The sequence below is a fragment of the Megalops cyprinoides genome, chromosome 8 (assembly GCF_013368585.1).
Source record: "Megalops cyprinoides isolate fMegCyp1 chromosome 8, fMegCyp1.pri, whole genome shotgun sequence".
In the NCBI taxonomy this organism is placed as follows: domain Eukaryota; kingdom Metazoa; phylum Chordata; class Actinopteri; order Elopiformes; family Megalopidae; genus Megalops; species Megalops cyprinoides.
Window position 1 is genome coordinate 6419331 of NC_050590.1, and position 15104 is coordinate 6434434.

General features: G+C 43.9%; 1 protein-coding gene across 1 annotated transcript in view; it reads right to left on the minus strand.

The window, feature by feature from the left end:
• Positions 1-357: 357 nt before the first annotated feature.
• Positions 358-15104, minus strand: part of LOC118782252 (A disintegrin and metalloproteinase with thrombospondin motifs 7) — a 109603-nt gene continuing 94856 nt past the window's right edge. The window contains exon 25 of the mRNA XM_036535557.1: positions 358-506. Within this exon, the coding sequence (XP_036391450.1) occupies positions 358-506 (149 nt within the window). The remainder of the gene's footprint in view (positions 507-15104) is intronic.

The following is a 15104-nucleotide window of genomic DNA, read 5'->3' on the forward strand; positions in this document are numbered from 1 at the left end:
TGCCAGTGTGTCAGTTGATTGTTGCATACGTGTGTGTTCATGGCAGAACACAGGTGTTTTGTGTGTGCGTGTGTCTGTGTGTGTGCCAGTGTGTCATTTGATTGTTGCATACGTGTGTGTTCATGGCAGAGCACAGGTGTGTGTGTGTTTGTGGTTGTGTGTGTGTGTGTGTGCGTGTGTGTGTGTGTGTGTGTGTACCAGTGTGTCAGCTGATTGTTGCATACGTGCGTATTCATGGCAGAGCACAGGTGTGTGTGTCAGTGTGTGTGTGTGTGTGTGTGTGTGTGTGTGCGCGTGTGTGCAAGACTTGCGCGTCCACCCTGATACAATGCAGCCCAGTGTCGGATCACCAGGGCCTCAGCGTCGAGATATCCGCTCGTTACCACGGGAACGCTGGCCGCAGGTCTTGCAGCATTGGGCTCGGACGGTGGGCAGCTGGCAACGGCCCAGCCACTGCAAGGTCTGACAGAACCGGAACGTCAGGCTGTCACGCTGGCACACCTGATCTGAGACAGGAAGACAGGGAGACGGATGGAGAGACAGGTGGACGGGCAGAGAGAGAGAGAGCGAGAGAGACAGAGAGAGAGAGAGAGAGAGAGAGAGAGAGAGAGACAGGTGGACGGGCAGAGAGAGAGAGCGAGAGAGACAGAGACAGAGACAGAGAGAGAGAGAGAGAGACAGGTGGACGGGCAGAGAGAGAGAGAGTAGGCGAGAGAGAGAGAGAGAGAAAGTGGGAAAGAGAGAGAGACAGAGAGAGAGATGACGAGACAGAGACAGAGAGAGAGAGACAGAGACAGAGAAAGAGGAAGAGAGAGAGACAGAGAGAGACAGAGAGAGAGATGACGAGACAGAGACAGAGAGAGAGGAAGAGAGAGAGACAGAGAGAGAGAGAGAGAGAGAAATTGGGAAGGAGAGAGAGACAGAGAGAGAGAGAGATAGAGGGAGAAACACCCAAGAGAAGATTCATAACACTACATACTGTACAGCCTTCACATTCTTTATGGTGGATCCTCTAAAGTCTGCATAATCAAATGTACACTAAAGTACATCTCTGCTTCCAAGGACAAGACCTCTGCAATGTATATTCTCACAGTTCTGACATCACAGATACCAGTGCTGAGAAGAGGACGCTTAAATGCTGGAACAGTCTTCGGTTGTCTGCATGGCCAGTGAGAAAAATGCCATTGCTAGCACATGCTTATCAGAGTGACTTATTCAAGGCAAAGCTTTTTTACAAGTGTCCTTCTCTTCTGTGACAAGTCAGTGCAACTTCGTACAGGAGCAAATTAAGACCTTGATGAACCATTCAATGGTGTCACAGATGACCGCACTAAGCCTCTCATTGCTGTTCACACTAAAGTGACGTTGAGATCACAGGGACGTAATAACTTTTACCAATGCTGAACATTTCCTGCAGAGAAGAGGTTCCTAAACCACTGAAAGGTTAAGCGCCGATCCAGAAACAGTAGACAACATTACATTATATATTACATAGGTAACAATTTTCATATGTTATCCATTTATACAGCTGGATATTCACTGAGGCAGTTTGGGGTTAGGTACATTGCCCAAGGCTACAATTGTGGTGCCTCATTGGGAAATCAAACTAGCTTGATGTAGGGGTGAAAAAAAACAGCATATATATGCATTGCATGCATGTAGTGTAATTAATTGTGTGCCTTCAGCTCTCTGTTTCAAAAGAGCATTAAGAAGTCCTTGTGTCAACTAGCAAGGTATGCTTTTGTAACACATCTTAGAGGCTGTGGTCCTCCTCTGATCAGAACAATCTCACCATCATGTCATTATATTACATTATTGTCATATAGCAGATGCTCTTATCCAGAGTTACTTTCATAGCCACCCCCATAACTTTATTCATTTATACAGCTGGATATTTCTTGAGGAAATTATGTGTTAAATACTTTGCCTAAGGGTACAAGAACAGTGCCCCAGTTAGGAATCAAACCAGCAAGCTTTCTTTTACAAGCCCCGCTCCTTACCACTACACCACGCTGCTGCCCCTCTCTCTCTAAATCTAATCAGAGGGTGAGATGTGGCAAAAGAACTGTGCCGCTGCAGTCCGTCCTTTTTGTCCCCCCCAGACCCGGGTGCGAGAGTGCCCGTCTCCCAGGGGTACGCCTGCCTGCCCCGGTCCCTCTGCCGTTCTAGCCCGCTGGGAAAAGCACCGGCTGCTACGGAGACAGGGCTGCTTTCACCGTGTTTACATCCACATAGGAAAGCAAGGGTGCAGGAATGCGGTCAGCCCTTGCTTTGAAAATCAGGCCCTTTCCACAAACCAGGGTTTATCGTTATTACATTACATTACACTACATTATTGTCATGTAGCAGACACTCTTATCCAGAATGACTTACAGAGGTTACAGAGTTTTTTGCATGTGGATATTACAGCTGGGTATTCACTGAGGCGAGTCTGGGTTAAGCACCTTGCCCGAGGGTACTGCAGCAGTGCCCCTGCGGGGAATCGAACCAGCAACCCCTGAGTTACGAGCCCCGCTCCTTACCACTATGCTACACTGCCTCTGTCTGAATGGGATTCGTCTCAGGGCTGGCCTTCTTTGGCGCGTCTCAGAGGGGGTTTCCTCTGTGCTAGCGAAACTGGATTGCTGGTGCTGACTGCCCACTGACGTGAAATCAATTAGTGTTTAAATTTAATGCTCATGAAGAACGAGGTAAATCGATTCAGCTGGTCTTTTAACTCAAAATATGGAGCAATTTCTGATAGCGAATGACTCTGGGGGATATAAACCAAATTATATTTTAAAACTTGTCCCAAACTGATGAACAATGTTAGAGAACCCAGAGGACTCTTTCATCAACAGAAAAAAACTGGAGGGATTCTGTGTGTATTTTCGCATTTTAACAGGATGTCCCACTGGGTAGATCTGTCATCTTTTCGTCACATTTCCCTACTTGTAAAACAGACAAAAATAGTGTCAGAAAATGAGGAACAGAACATTTTTTTAAAAATCCAATTTTCTTCATTATGTATAAACTGCCTGCGGTAAACTGACAACGATCTACTCTGTAGGGCAACACAAGAATCACATCTAGTTCTGCTCTTTGCAAGAAAGGGACTGACTCGCAGTTTCCCACGAACGTTATTCTCTCTTACGGAGTCAAAAATCTTTGTGATTACACTTTCTTTGAATTCCAAAAGAGCTGCCAAAACTCATGGGCTGTCTGAGCTGTGACTGTGAGACATATCTGTGCGCGTGTCAAATAAGCGCCAACACCAAACCGGGGTCTAAACCTCAGCTGAGAAATGCTGTGCTCTCTTTCTCACATTGAAATGCATTTTAATCAACTATGGGCACATACTCATAGGATATTCTCAGTGATTAATTCCAAAGTCTTCAGCGAGGGATTAAGCAGAAAAACAATATTAAATGGAACACTGTTGGAAGTATAAATTCATCCAAATCACAGCGGTCCCACTCTTAGGACTAGAGGATTGTCTTGATTACCTACGCCTTTTGCGTTAACACTTTCTACAGAACGAGTGCAAATACGGGCATTTCTGGTGCGATAAAAACTCCACGTGCGGCTGTCTTTACCCATCCCTTCACCACCACTGTCAGCTGGACGTCCAATTGCTTGCTGGGTAATAGATTTGTTTTCTTATTACTGATAGCAGGGCAGGACTGGGACAAAGCCTTCCCCTATTCTTCCCATTAAAACCGCTGCTGCTGCACTTAAGTTCCTATCAGAGCTCGGGGCGTCATGACTGGAGGCTGTGGGCTGTGGGGGAGACTGTAAAACGAATCCCCCTTCCCGCAGGAAGGTGAGTCTGGGTAAGCCTGCGGCCGGAATGCTCACAGGAAAAGGGGCGGTCGGGGCTGATGGCTTTACCTGCCTGCTGATATCTCCAGCAGAGACTCCTTGCCGCCCCTGATCTGCGGAGAAGAGCCTCTTCACTCGAAATCCCTCCTGCTGTTATTGGTTTAGAAGCAACCGGCATCGGTCTTCCCACTGTCCAGGGCAACGGAGTGCACCTCCCTGATCCATCATGGAGCCGGGCACAGTTGCCCTCACAATATGGGTGCACAGAAAGGCCAGATGGTTTATTGCCCATCCCATTAGCTTGTGGGTGTTTTGTTTTATTTTTTTTTTTTAAGCGGGGAAGAAAGGAAATCTCCCTCTTGTCAGATATTAATGCCGGCGCACAGCCCCTGTCCCTGATGAAGCTAACAGTGGGCTATGCTTTTAACAACATCACCAGAGAATGCAGGAGAGCTTACAGTCACGTCTGGCTAAAATGAGTCGGAAAATTTTCGATGACTCCAGGCGGGATCCATGCTCTTGAATAAATCTGGTTTCTCAGGTTTTTACGGCTGTCCCCAAGAAACATTTAAAGACCTGATACTGCGATGCATTTTTTTGACTTTTGTATCGTCTCGTGACCCAGATGACTTAACGTACAACACTACATTATAAATACTACTCCTAAAGTGTTTTCGCCTCATTTGGCTGGTAATTCATTTGAGGTATGATGTATGACTGAGTAAAAATTATTTGGTGGCTTCCTGTTGAGAAATTGCATGACAGACTGAATTTCAGAAATGGGAAAGGTCATTAGCATGAAGCAATAATATATTGGAGCCCAATAACATAATTGCTCACATTTGTCTTCAACTATTATGTTTGGGAGAAAGATGATGCGGCATTCATTAAACTCTAATCTCAGAATATAATTCTGAGAAGTAAGCAGATCTCAAAATGAGAAAAGGAAATAAAAACAGCATGTGATTCCTAAATATTTCTGTGTCTGAACTTATTTTTCAGAAACATGACTTAAAAATGACTTAAAACAATGCACACAGAGAAAAATAATGTTGTTCTGTATATGAGTCTCCATTCATGAGGAAAAAGCACTGCTGTTTGTGTTAACATCAGTGCCGATGAGTTATGCTCTCCCTGCAAAGAGCTGATGGCACCCTGAGAAAAAGAACTGCATCATGTGATCCATCTGTTCACATCACTCTCCTTTCTTTTATGTGGTGTTTCTGACAAAAAAAAAGAATCATTTTTCAAAAAGAGCCACTCAGACTCCCAGTCGTGCCAACAGCAAGGGTCTTATCCATACAGCAAGATCACAAGGAGAATGACATCAGCCTGGGCCAAAGGTTACAGCTGCACAGCTTCCTGTTGTCCGCCTAAACCCCCCCCAACCACCCCAACCACCCCCACCCCAGCTCTATCCCCAGCGGACCCCTGCCTCCCAAACCACACAACAGTAAACAAAGGAGACAGTGACATCCTCTAGCCTTTAATTAAAGGAAAATGCCAATACACTCAAGGCCTGGTTTACTAAGGTGGTCGGCACCATGCAAACATTTGCAGATTAAACCCAGTGGCAATCAGAATGACCGAAATACAGTACTACCATCAGCTATGGAGGGAGACCAAGTAAATACGGAGTCTGTCTAAAGATACGCCCTACTATTGCTATTGCAGTGAGCCGTACGTCCAGTACATCACGGGAACATGGAGGACAGCCTGTCTTTATCTGGTCGAAGTCATGAGAACACATGCAAACATTTTCAGAGGGTAACTGCCAAAAAAAAAAAAAATATATATATATATAATATAATGTCGAGATGTGAATTACGAGAGCTTGGAATCTGATGGACTACATAAAGCTGCCCTGCAGCATTGCAATTGGAAATAAAAGAGAAAGAAATTAAGATGGCAAAACGGAAGTGTGCATTTGCATAAAGGGCCAGGACTCACACCCAGAAACAGTCCTTATCTGTAATTTCATCAACTAGTGCGCTAGTTAACAAATCACGCTGATGTCTTTCAGCCCATTATCTACTCACTACACGTACACACACACACACACACACACACACACACACACACACACACACACACATACATACAACACTTGAGTAAACCTGCAGTGATTCATAAACTCCCACCACGAGTGCGGGCAGACATCTCTTTACATTTCTTTTGCTGTCACTCAGCGTAACCCAGGGTGCATTCTGGGAGCCGATGGTCTGAGACGGACTGAAAGCGGCATTCCAGGACGGTTATAACTGAAGCGATTGACAAAAAACAGCTCTGAACTGAGCTGAACTGAAGTGGGTTAAACTTGGCTTAAGGGCTCTACACTGAGGGCTGTGGGAGTAGACTAAAGCACACTTCTCCACGGTTTAGATCCCTGTGCTTTAGCAGAGCTAAGCCATGATTTCCCTGGATGATTTTGACTGATCACTGTGATGGCCTTTGCAGGGCATTATCTTAACAATAGGGTGGCAGTGTAGTGTGGTGGTAAGGAACAGGGGTTGTAACTGAAAGGTTGCTGGTTTGATTCCCTGCTGGGGCACTGCTACTGTACCCTTGGGGAAGGTACTTAACCCAGAATTGCCTCAGTAAATATCTAACTGTATAAATGGATAACATGTAAAAACTGTATCTTGTGTAAGTTGTTCTGGATAAGTATAATGTCATAATGTAATCTTACATGAATGCAAATATAAACAAACATACTTTTTTCATTGTAAATAAACAAACATTTACAATGAATCTCATGCCAAATAACTCTGAATACAAACTCCATCAAGCTATGTGAAAGGGGCAGGGGTGGGTGACCTGGTTTAAAATGTCACAATCGCTTCTGGGAGATACAGTAGAACAAACAAGCGATATTAATCCCAGACGTGACTATTACTGCTCCACTGATTCGTTTACCCCAGTACAGATACGGCTGTCAGTTTCTATATTCCACTTCCACCTCTAAATATCGCATCCGCTGAGTGCACCTCATTACTGACCACTGAAAACTGTCACTTCCTGTCCACTCAAACAACAAGCCAGACCAATGCACCAATTTTGCCGCAGGCTGCCTTTTCACAGCCTGGTACTGGCTGTACGTCCAGGAGGACAAATCCAGAAGACATGGAGCGATACATCATACAAGAAGAATGAATATCTTTCTCCAGTTCTTAGTCTTATGGACAAAACAAATACACAGCCGCTGTTAGTAACACAGTAATCCGGTATAGCAATACGGAATACAGAAGGATCAGAAAAGACATAAGTGATTTGAAATACCCAAATAATTTAAAATATTTCATGGACAACGAACTGGATGGACAGGTGCAAGCTTCTGCAGTGTATTTAATGTCACTTAACCTTATAACATTGTTTTTTGTAGCACAGATGCAGACACACACACACACACACACTCACAGATACACCCTGTTCCAGTAGTCAGGTGCACAACAGTCTCTGCGCATATGACTTACACAGGCTGACAGCAGAGGGAAACTTGTGAGCACACCGAGTGACCTCCAGCATTTCTCCTCCTATTGACGTCTTTGTCCTATTCTCTTCTCCTTCCAGTTCCTGCCTGAGGAGCTTGGAGCGCGGGCGAACACAATGACTTGCTATTTGCGTTTATTATTAGTATCCCCTCATTCCCCATCCCAATTGTGGCCTCCCCATTTCCATGCAAATGGCAGAGACACGGGTTAATGTCTTCTGGAGTGGTGGGGGGGAGGATTTGAGAGGTGGCACGTGGACACCTGCAGGAAAAGGAACAATGCTGTGTTGGGGGGAGTGGGGGTGGCGGGGGAGGGGGGCTTCAGCACCACCTTCTCAGTCCATTCCTAATCAGCACCAGTCCCAGGCTGGTGCATTTTGCTCCATTTCTCTGGTGCGAGAAGATGACAAGATACCTTTTAAATTAATGTGCCGCTCCCTGGGAGACACAACAATAGGACACAAGAGTCTGATCTCTGTGTGGAGTGATACACCCTGCAGTCATGAGAGATGAGATGGCTCTCAGGGACCGCACCGCCATTCAGACAAAACAGCCTCTTTACCCAGGCAGGGCTACGATTACAACAGGGATTTCTTTTCAGTAAATACCACAGACGGATGTTTGCAGGCATTAAATACACACACACCTAATGCAGTAATTCAGTAAAATGTGCTGCATACTGTAATTAACTATAGACTGTAAACAAAATGCTAAACATATGTTAGCAATACAGAAGATCTGATTTATGTTATACCGCTGATGTGATCATTTGTTATGATTTTAAAATCGAAATAACTGTACTGTTCACTTGTTCTGGAACAACATGTCGTTCTGTGAAATCCGACAATCCTGCACCATGAATCTCTCACATCTCATTCACACCAAACAAATCTGTGAATGAGACGTGAGTCCTGTTTCAGTTTCACTGCTGGCAGGAAATCTAGCTATCAGTCCCAATCATGTAGAATACAATACTCTATTCCTAATTTTATGAAGTGCTTACTTACGCACCAAATTAAACTTTGCTGACATCTACTCGGTGACTGACAATTCACAGGTTTGCCAAGTCAGTGGAACTTTGTTACCATTTTAATAACATTTGAGATGACCCATATCACACTAACGCACTTCTCCTCTGAGCGCTCGCAAGAACAGATACTACACAAGAACAGATACTGAATACAGAGGACAAAGACAGGTAAACAGCTGATGTGAACACACTTAAGCAGTAATGTTTTTTTTTTTTTTTTTTTTTACCAACAAGTAGAAATTCAATAAACTGAATTCAATGAAACTGAATTAGATAACCTATTAAATAACGGATGCTTAATTTGACAATTGGAGTACAGAATTGATTAAAACAATATTTACAGAATACATAAGGGGAGCCTTTCACTGAATCACCTTGCAACTAAGTCCAAGAGTTCACTCAGCTTATTGCATTGCAGTTCAGTATAATCTATGTAAGCTCACTTTTCATTCAAGCTCATTTTCAGCCGGCACACACAATATAATCAATCAAATGTCATGTCCAATGGCGTACAATTGGGAGATCAGCTTTCATGTAACTGTTCACCTCTTTAAGCTTGCCAACTACCTATAATGGACAATCCTCTTCCACATCATGAAATAGCACGGCTACGGCCCAGACATGTGAAAGAACAGGAGTTTGCTCTGCAATATGGTATATTTACATTTACATTTACATTTATTCATTTGGCAGATGCTTTTATCCAAAGCGACTTACAAGTGAGGTACAATACAACATATACATATATGCAGAGACCTTTAACAAGCAAGTAATGTAAATGCATTTACTTGTTTAATTAGGACCTGCTTCAAAGTCTTAGGAAAAAGCACAGGCTACAGGGTTGCACTCAGTGACATAACATTGAGCGGTGAAAGTGCCTTCAGTTGAAAACCCCACTGGTATCAGGGGTGGACTCTAAGGTGAACATAACACCTGCTTTATGACAAAAAAAAAATTTATTTGAACTGGATGTTTCATCAAAGTCTACAAAGACAACACTAGTCAACCAATATACATACTAAGATGGAACCAACTGACTGAAAATCAGTGTTGAAAAAATCCAGAATGCCATTTGAGGGGATGTGACCACAGATCCTTCGGCAGCGAAAGGTCTTAATTCATACAGTGATATTCAAAAGCCGCTATGGGTAACAGAACTAATCACAGGCCTCCTGACCATTTTACAGAACCATGGCAGTTACTTGCCACAAGTGAAACTCACAGACATTCTTTGCTTCACTGATATGATTCATACATTAAAAATAACAGAAAAACAGTGGTTGATGGGTCCTGATTTGTGTGGAGCCAGTGTAGCTGACAAAACATTTGGTATGGTTAATTCTTGTGGTTGAGTCTAGCAAGTCACTGCATGGACCTCACACTAGGACCCAGCCTTACCAGACACCTTGTTACCTTAGTATTGCTGCATGAACCTGCAGGGTCATAGTAACAATAAATTCAGTGAAAGAGGCAAGCTTTATTTTTATTTTTACAACCCTTTACAAATATAATAACCATTTCAGTTTTAATTTTTCTTCTTATCTTGTGTTCCTATTTTGTACTTGCTATCAGCAGCTTTTAGGAATTCATGGCATCTCTAAATTTCACAGAATCTGTGGCCTATCGTTTTGAGATCTGCCGACCACCATCACAGCTTTTCTCACAAGATTCTAGACCATCATTTACATCATTATGTAATTCTGCGACAGAGGACATGAACCAGGACATAACCATGAACCAGTTCCGTATGCGCACCAATGAGGTGACATAACCGGCTTTTATTTTGCTGTTACTGATTGTCCTCTGGTGTAAGCGTGAGCTTTATGTCAGTGAGCGAACCTTACAATGCATAGGCACTGTGCAGACACTGCATAGAGCGCAGCTCTGAGGATCTTATTTTCACCCATCATTTAAGCTGACTCTCTAATAAGAAAGGTCATGAAGGCACATGAAAAATCCTGACACACATGGAGATATGGATCTCGGGTCATGGTATTTATCAGCACAGTGAGCATCTACATGTTGTTTTTGAGGGTAAAATGTCAGTGTCCTGGGGGACCTGATGGCTGAGTGACAGTGCTTGAGAGTATGGAGAGCCTCGTATGTGAGATTTTCCCAAGCACACACGCCCCCCTCCGGGGCAATTCAGCAGCCAGAGAGTGTGTTCATTTCCTCTGAACAGCCTCCGCACACTGCCCCCACAATGTGTAAGGGGGGGGGGTAAGAGAACGGGTAAAACAAGGACTTAGATCTTTTTTGGTAACACAGCACTCTGCAGGGTGGAAACTGAGGCTCGTGACCCTCAGCGGCGCGCTCGTAATGAATGGGCCGTTAAAAACGTCTGAACGGAACACACCGCATCCGTATTCAATTCGACCTGAACAGCACTGCGTGGCTGCAGACCCATAGGCAGTCAGTCACCCACAACGTGCTTCCAGCAGGGACCGCTCAGAGATATTTTTCCCACGACAGGCAACGGGGAGTAGGAACCATTCAATCATCCAGACTGACCATATAGCTCTTGAGGGTTAAATGGGCACCAGACAGCGCCCCCCCCAACCCCCCCCCCCCCCGACCTTCCCCAGGAGAGTGATGAACTCCGAGGGGAGATGGGCATAACTGTAAATGTCAGTGTGGCTGCATCTGCTATGGCTCGACCTTTTGAACAGACAGGATTAGGGAGATTAAGACCGCCGCGGAGCGCCGTTTGCGAACTTCATTAATGACACCGGCGACGCTTAGGGTGGCGTATCTTTCCCATTTCGATACAAGAGTGGCTTTTATGCGTGTCGTCTTGCATACGCCCTCAGGACAAGTGGAACCATTATGTCTACGCAGGAAGGTGAAACAAACGGCAAAAACTGTGGCATTTGATTGCCTGACATTATGGTGGTGTGCGTGCTGTACAAAATCTGGATTGGGCGTGAGCATGTATTGTTTGTGAATCTGAAATTGCTTTAAGGATTTGTTACGGTAATAGAGTAGCATTAGATTGACTTTATTAATGAAATTCAAATTCCCTGCAAACAACCGGCTGCAGTGCAAAGATCCTTCTGTAAATATTTAACTCCTGAGAGTTTAAAAAAAAAAAAAATCTTTCAGAATGATACTAACACTGCACAAGGGATCCTTCATCTGCATGCTGACAGTATATAGATGATAAATACCAACGGTGAGATAATACAAAAGCCAAGAACCGCAGCCGTCATTTTAAACCACGAGGGACATTTTGAGCCTTAAAGAGCTGATAGTGCATGCATGGTACCACTGCAGTGAGCGATATGAATTCAGATGAAAATGCAGCCAAGATTATCTGTGCTCTGGCACCCTGTCAAGCCATGCTATTCCACAGCAACGCCTGGAACAAGAATGTAATACTGGCAATAAAGGCAGCCTTCTTCAGCAGCCTCCCACAAGCAGGCAAATCAAATGTCTTCAAACTGGGTCAAGTATATTACAGGCCCTTCCTCCTGTGCACCAGGGCTTTTAACAGTGTGAATGCAGAACAAGCTACGAACCCAAGATTCAGCCTGTAATTTAAGCCTATGCTGAAATGTTAACCTGCTCACATGTTCAATATTAATGATTTCACGAGATTAATAAAATTTACTAGCTTGGTTTTCACAATACTCTCTGGAATTTTATTCATATTAACTTTAATTGTGATTCAGGCAGCTCTTGTGAAACAGTAAGACAGCGTCTCTGGGCTGAGTATGGTTGGTTTGGCAAACACCAAGAACTGCAATGAAACAGTCCAGGTCCATTATAAGAATAGCAGCTCTGATGTCCACATCTGTCACTCTGTAGCTGTGGCCGTTTCTCCTCTTTCTACTCTCTCTAGGCTCAGAGATTGTGATTCACACCCAGACACCCGCAAGATAAAGCTCATTTATCTACTTGAAGGATTACACCCTTCAAGGATAACAGCAGCCTCATAGCCTGGGCCAGCAACAGCCCCATCTGATGAGGACAAGGGTCAAATATTTTCCCCAAACTATAAGTGGGGACACACATTTTTGGAACTGCCTATATATCTTAAAACTACACCTTTAGAGGACATATAGAGTATTGGTCTGTTGAAAAACGTCACATCCAGGGAGAGTGATTGTAGATGAAAACCTTTTATTATGGCCATCCACGAGTCACATGCTAGGGATGTCCAACCATATGCAACCATATCCATTAACATTTTCCCAGGGAACATTAAAAATAACAGCAATCTCCCCTTGATTTAGAAATGAGATATGTCACAGTCAAACAAACTAGTTAGGTTTGTTTTCAGAGATATTTGCTTGGTAGATGTACTGATTTAAATATATTTACACTATCTAAACAAAATCAGCTTTTTAAAGGTCATTTTTATTTCTAACTCAAACCAATATAAAACACACTTGCGTCATCCAATGTTTCCCACTGGATAAAACTTATCAAGGGTCACCCATTTCTTTAGGTAAATAAAACACTGGTAATGCCTGACACAACAATATAAAAGTAATATAAAATTGGATAATTGACTAGCTATGTTTGCAAGAAGCTGGCCTTAAATTTCATTTAAAGAAATCTTTTTTGAGTGCAATTGTATTCATGTTCATCTGGTATTTGCCAGCACTCTCTTTTTTACAGTATTCACTCCAGCCCAAATTTAAAACTGAAGCATCATTCACAAACCCTTAGCTGTAATATGTTGTGCAGAAAGTCATGGCTGCACCTAAGCTGAACTGGTGAAATGATTACAAGCATTCAAGATTAATCCAATTACGATATCAGTGAATCTGGTCTCTTCATCCATCTGCTACATAATTTACCAGTCTCAGAACGGCGTTAGACCACAGACCATAGAAAACATACAAAAGGTAAGACTCATTTACTCTGAAATGCACAGACACGAGCTTGCTCTATCAAGGAGGCAGGAAAATCAGTATAAGCCCATCACTGGTCTCATGTTAAAACTAGATTCAAAGCACAAATAAAATAAATAATCTCTCACCTTCAGCACAGCCTTAAATTATTCTGTCAGGAAGTTGCAGCCAGCCATCCCTGTTCTAACATGTATTTTAAGATGGGGATATTTTCTGCCAATTACATATGACAGTCTCACACAGTAGTATATTAAATGTATTGCACATGCTGGTCATCTATTCACTTCCAAGTCACATGTTCTGTCTGTTATGACAGTTTTGTGTATTTGTCTAGCGCTGTCTGGATGTACCATGTAAACACCTACAGATGAACTCTCAGAAACATTTCAGGACGCCGCATATACAATGTTAATGGCTGCTGGATGAAACCCCAAACTTACTGTCTCCAGGAAACATGCCAGTCAACACAGGCCGATCCCACACATGAATCTTTTCCATTCTCCTTGGTGTCTGAGCAAAACCAGGAACCGCCCCCCCCTTTCTGAGGGCGGCTAAAGAGCCCCCCCCCCATTTATCTTGGTTCTTTTGTCCTGCCAGGCTGTCTGTGATTTATACCCACTGCAGATCCTGTGGTTTAGGCGGGGGGGATGGGGGGGTGGGGGGGTAAGACCACAGACTTGGCCTCAGCCCTGTCAAAACAGGCGCTGTCCTCAGTCCCACCCCCACACACATACACACACATACACACACATACACACACTGGTCTTACTCAAAAGCATAGCAATTCATCCGCTCGGCAGCGTGGGATTCCTGAGACATCCCAGACACTGCTGTAGGCTCCTGCTGTCTCAGGTCCTTCTCCCCAGTGGCTTCCCCAAAATAACAGAGCTGCATGCATTCCATCTTATAATATCTAACGCTGTGGGGGGGGCTTGTTTAGACATGTGCCTCCCTCCCTCAGTATTACCCCTCCTTCACATAATTAAACCAAGATTAACCCCCCCCCCCCCAATCTCTCTCACACGCAGACCTTTTTTGCCCTTCCTTCACTATCAAGTTCCATCGTCTTTCAGACAGCAGGCCAAAAAGATGTCAAACGTATGATCCTAATGACTGCAGCTCTTTCCTCAGGCAGGAACACAGGGACACAGCAACACAGAGAACAGGAAGGGAGAGAGGGTGAAGCAGGCCCCAGCATTCTAACGGGAGGTCAGAGGTCAGGAATCAATTACAAACTGTGGGCCTCCAGCCTAGGAGGCAAACGGTATCCTCAGAATCCTAATGAGATGAGCTGCGAAGAAACCCTCAAAAAAAAACCCCCAAAAAAACACACACACATACACACACACACATAAAAAAAACATTTTTACTACTCTGAGAGATATGAGGAAATAAACCAACTGTACCCATGGTCCAAATTTAGATTTTAATTGGTGTTCTAAGCCAATATAATTTCATTTGCGTTTTCTAATGCTAGCAAAATCAGTACGTTTCAGAGCGCTAATGGAGGTAATTACGTACTGTGACACCCGGGTCTTTGGTGATGAGCAAAAGCATGGTGATGGGGGATTTGACTGGAATAAGCTGCAGTGGGAGGAGTGTGAGAGAGCGAGACTGAGAGAGACAGAGAGAGAGAGAGAGAGAGACCGAGAGAGAGAGAGAGAGAGAGAGAGAGAGAGCGACAGAGAGTGAGACCGAGGGAGAGAGAGAGAAAGAGCGAGAGCGAGACAGAGAGAGAGAGAGTGTGAAAGAGCGAGACCGAGAGAGAGAGAGAGAGAGAGAGAGTGAAAGAGAGAGATTGAGAGAGAGAGAGAGAGAGAGAGAGAAAGAGAGAGAAAGAGAGAGAGAGAGACATCTTTTAGTGTTTAGTTGCCAAAACACTAAAAGATGTTGCCCTTGGCCGAATTCTCATAAAGAAAACATC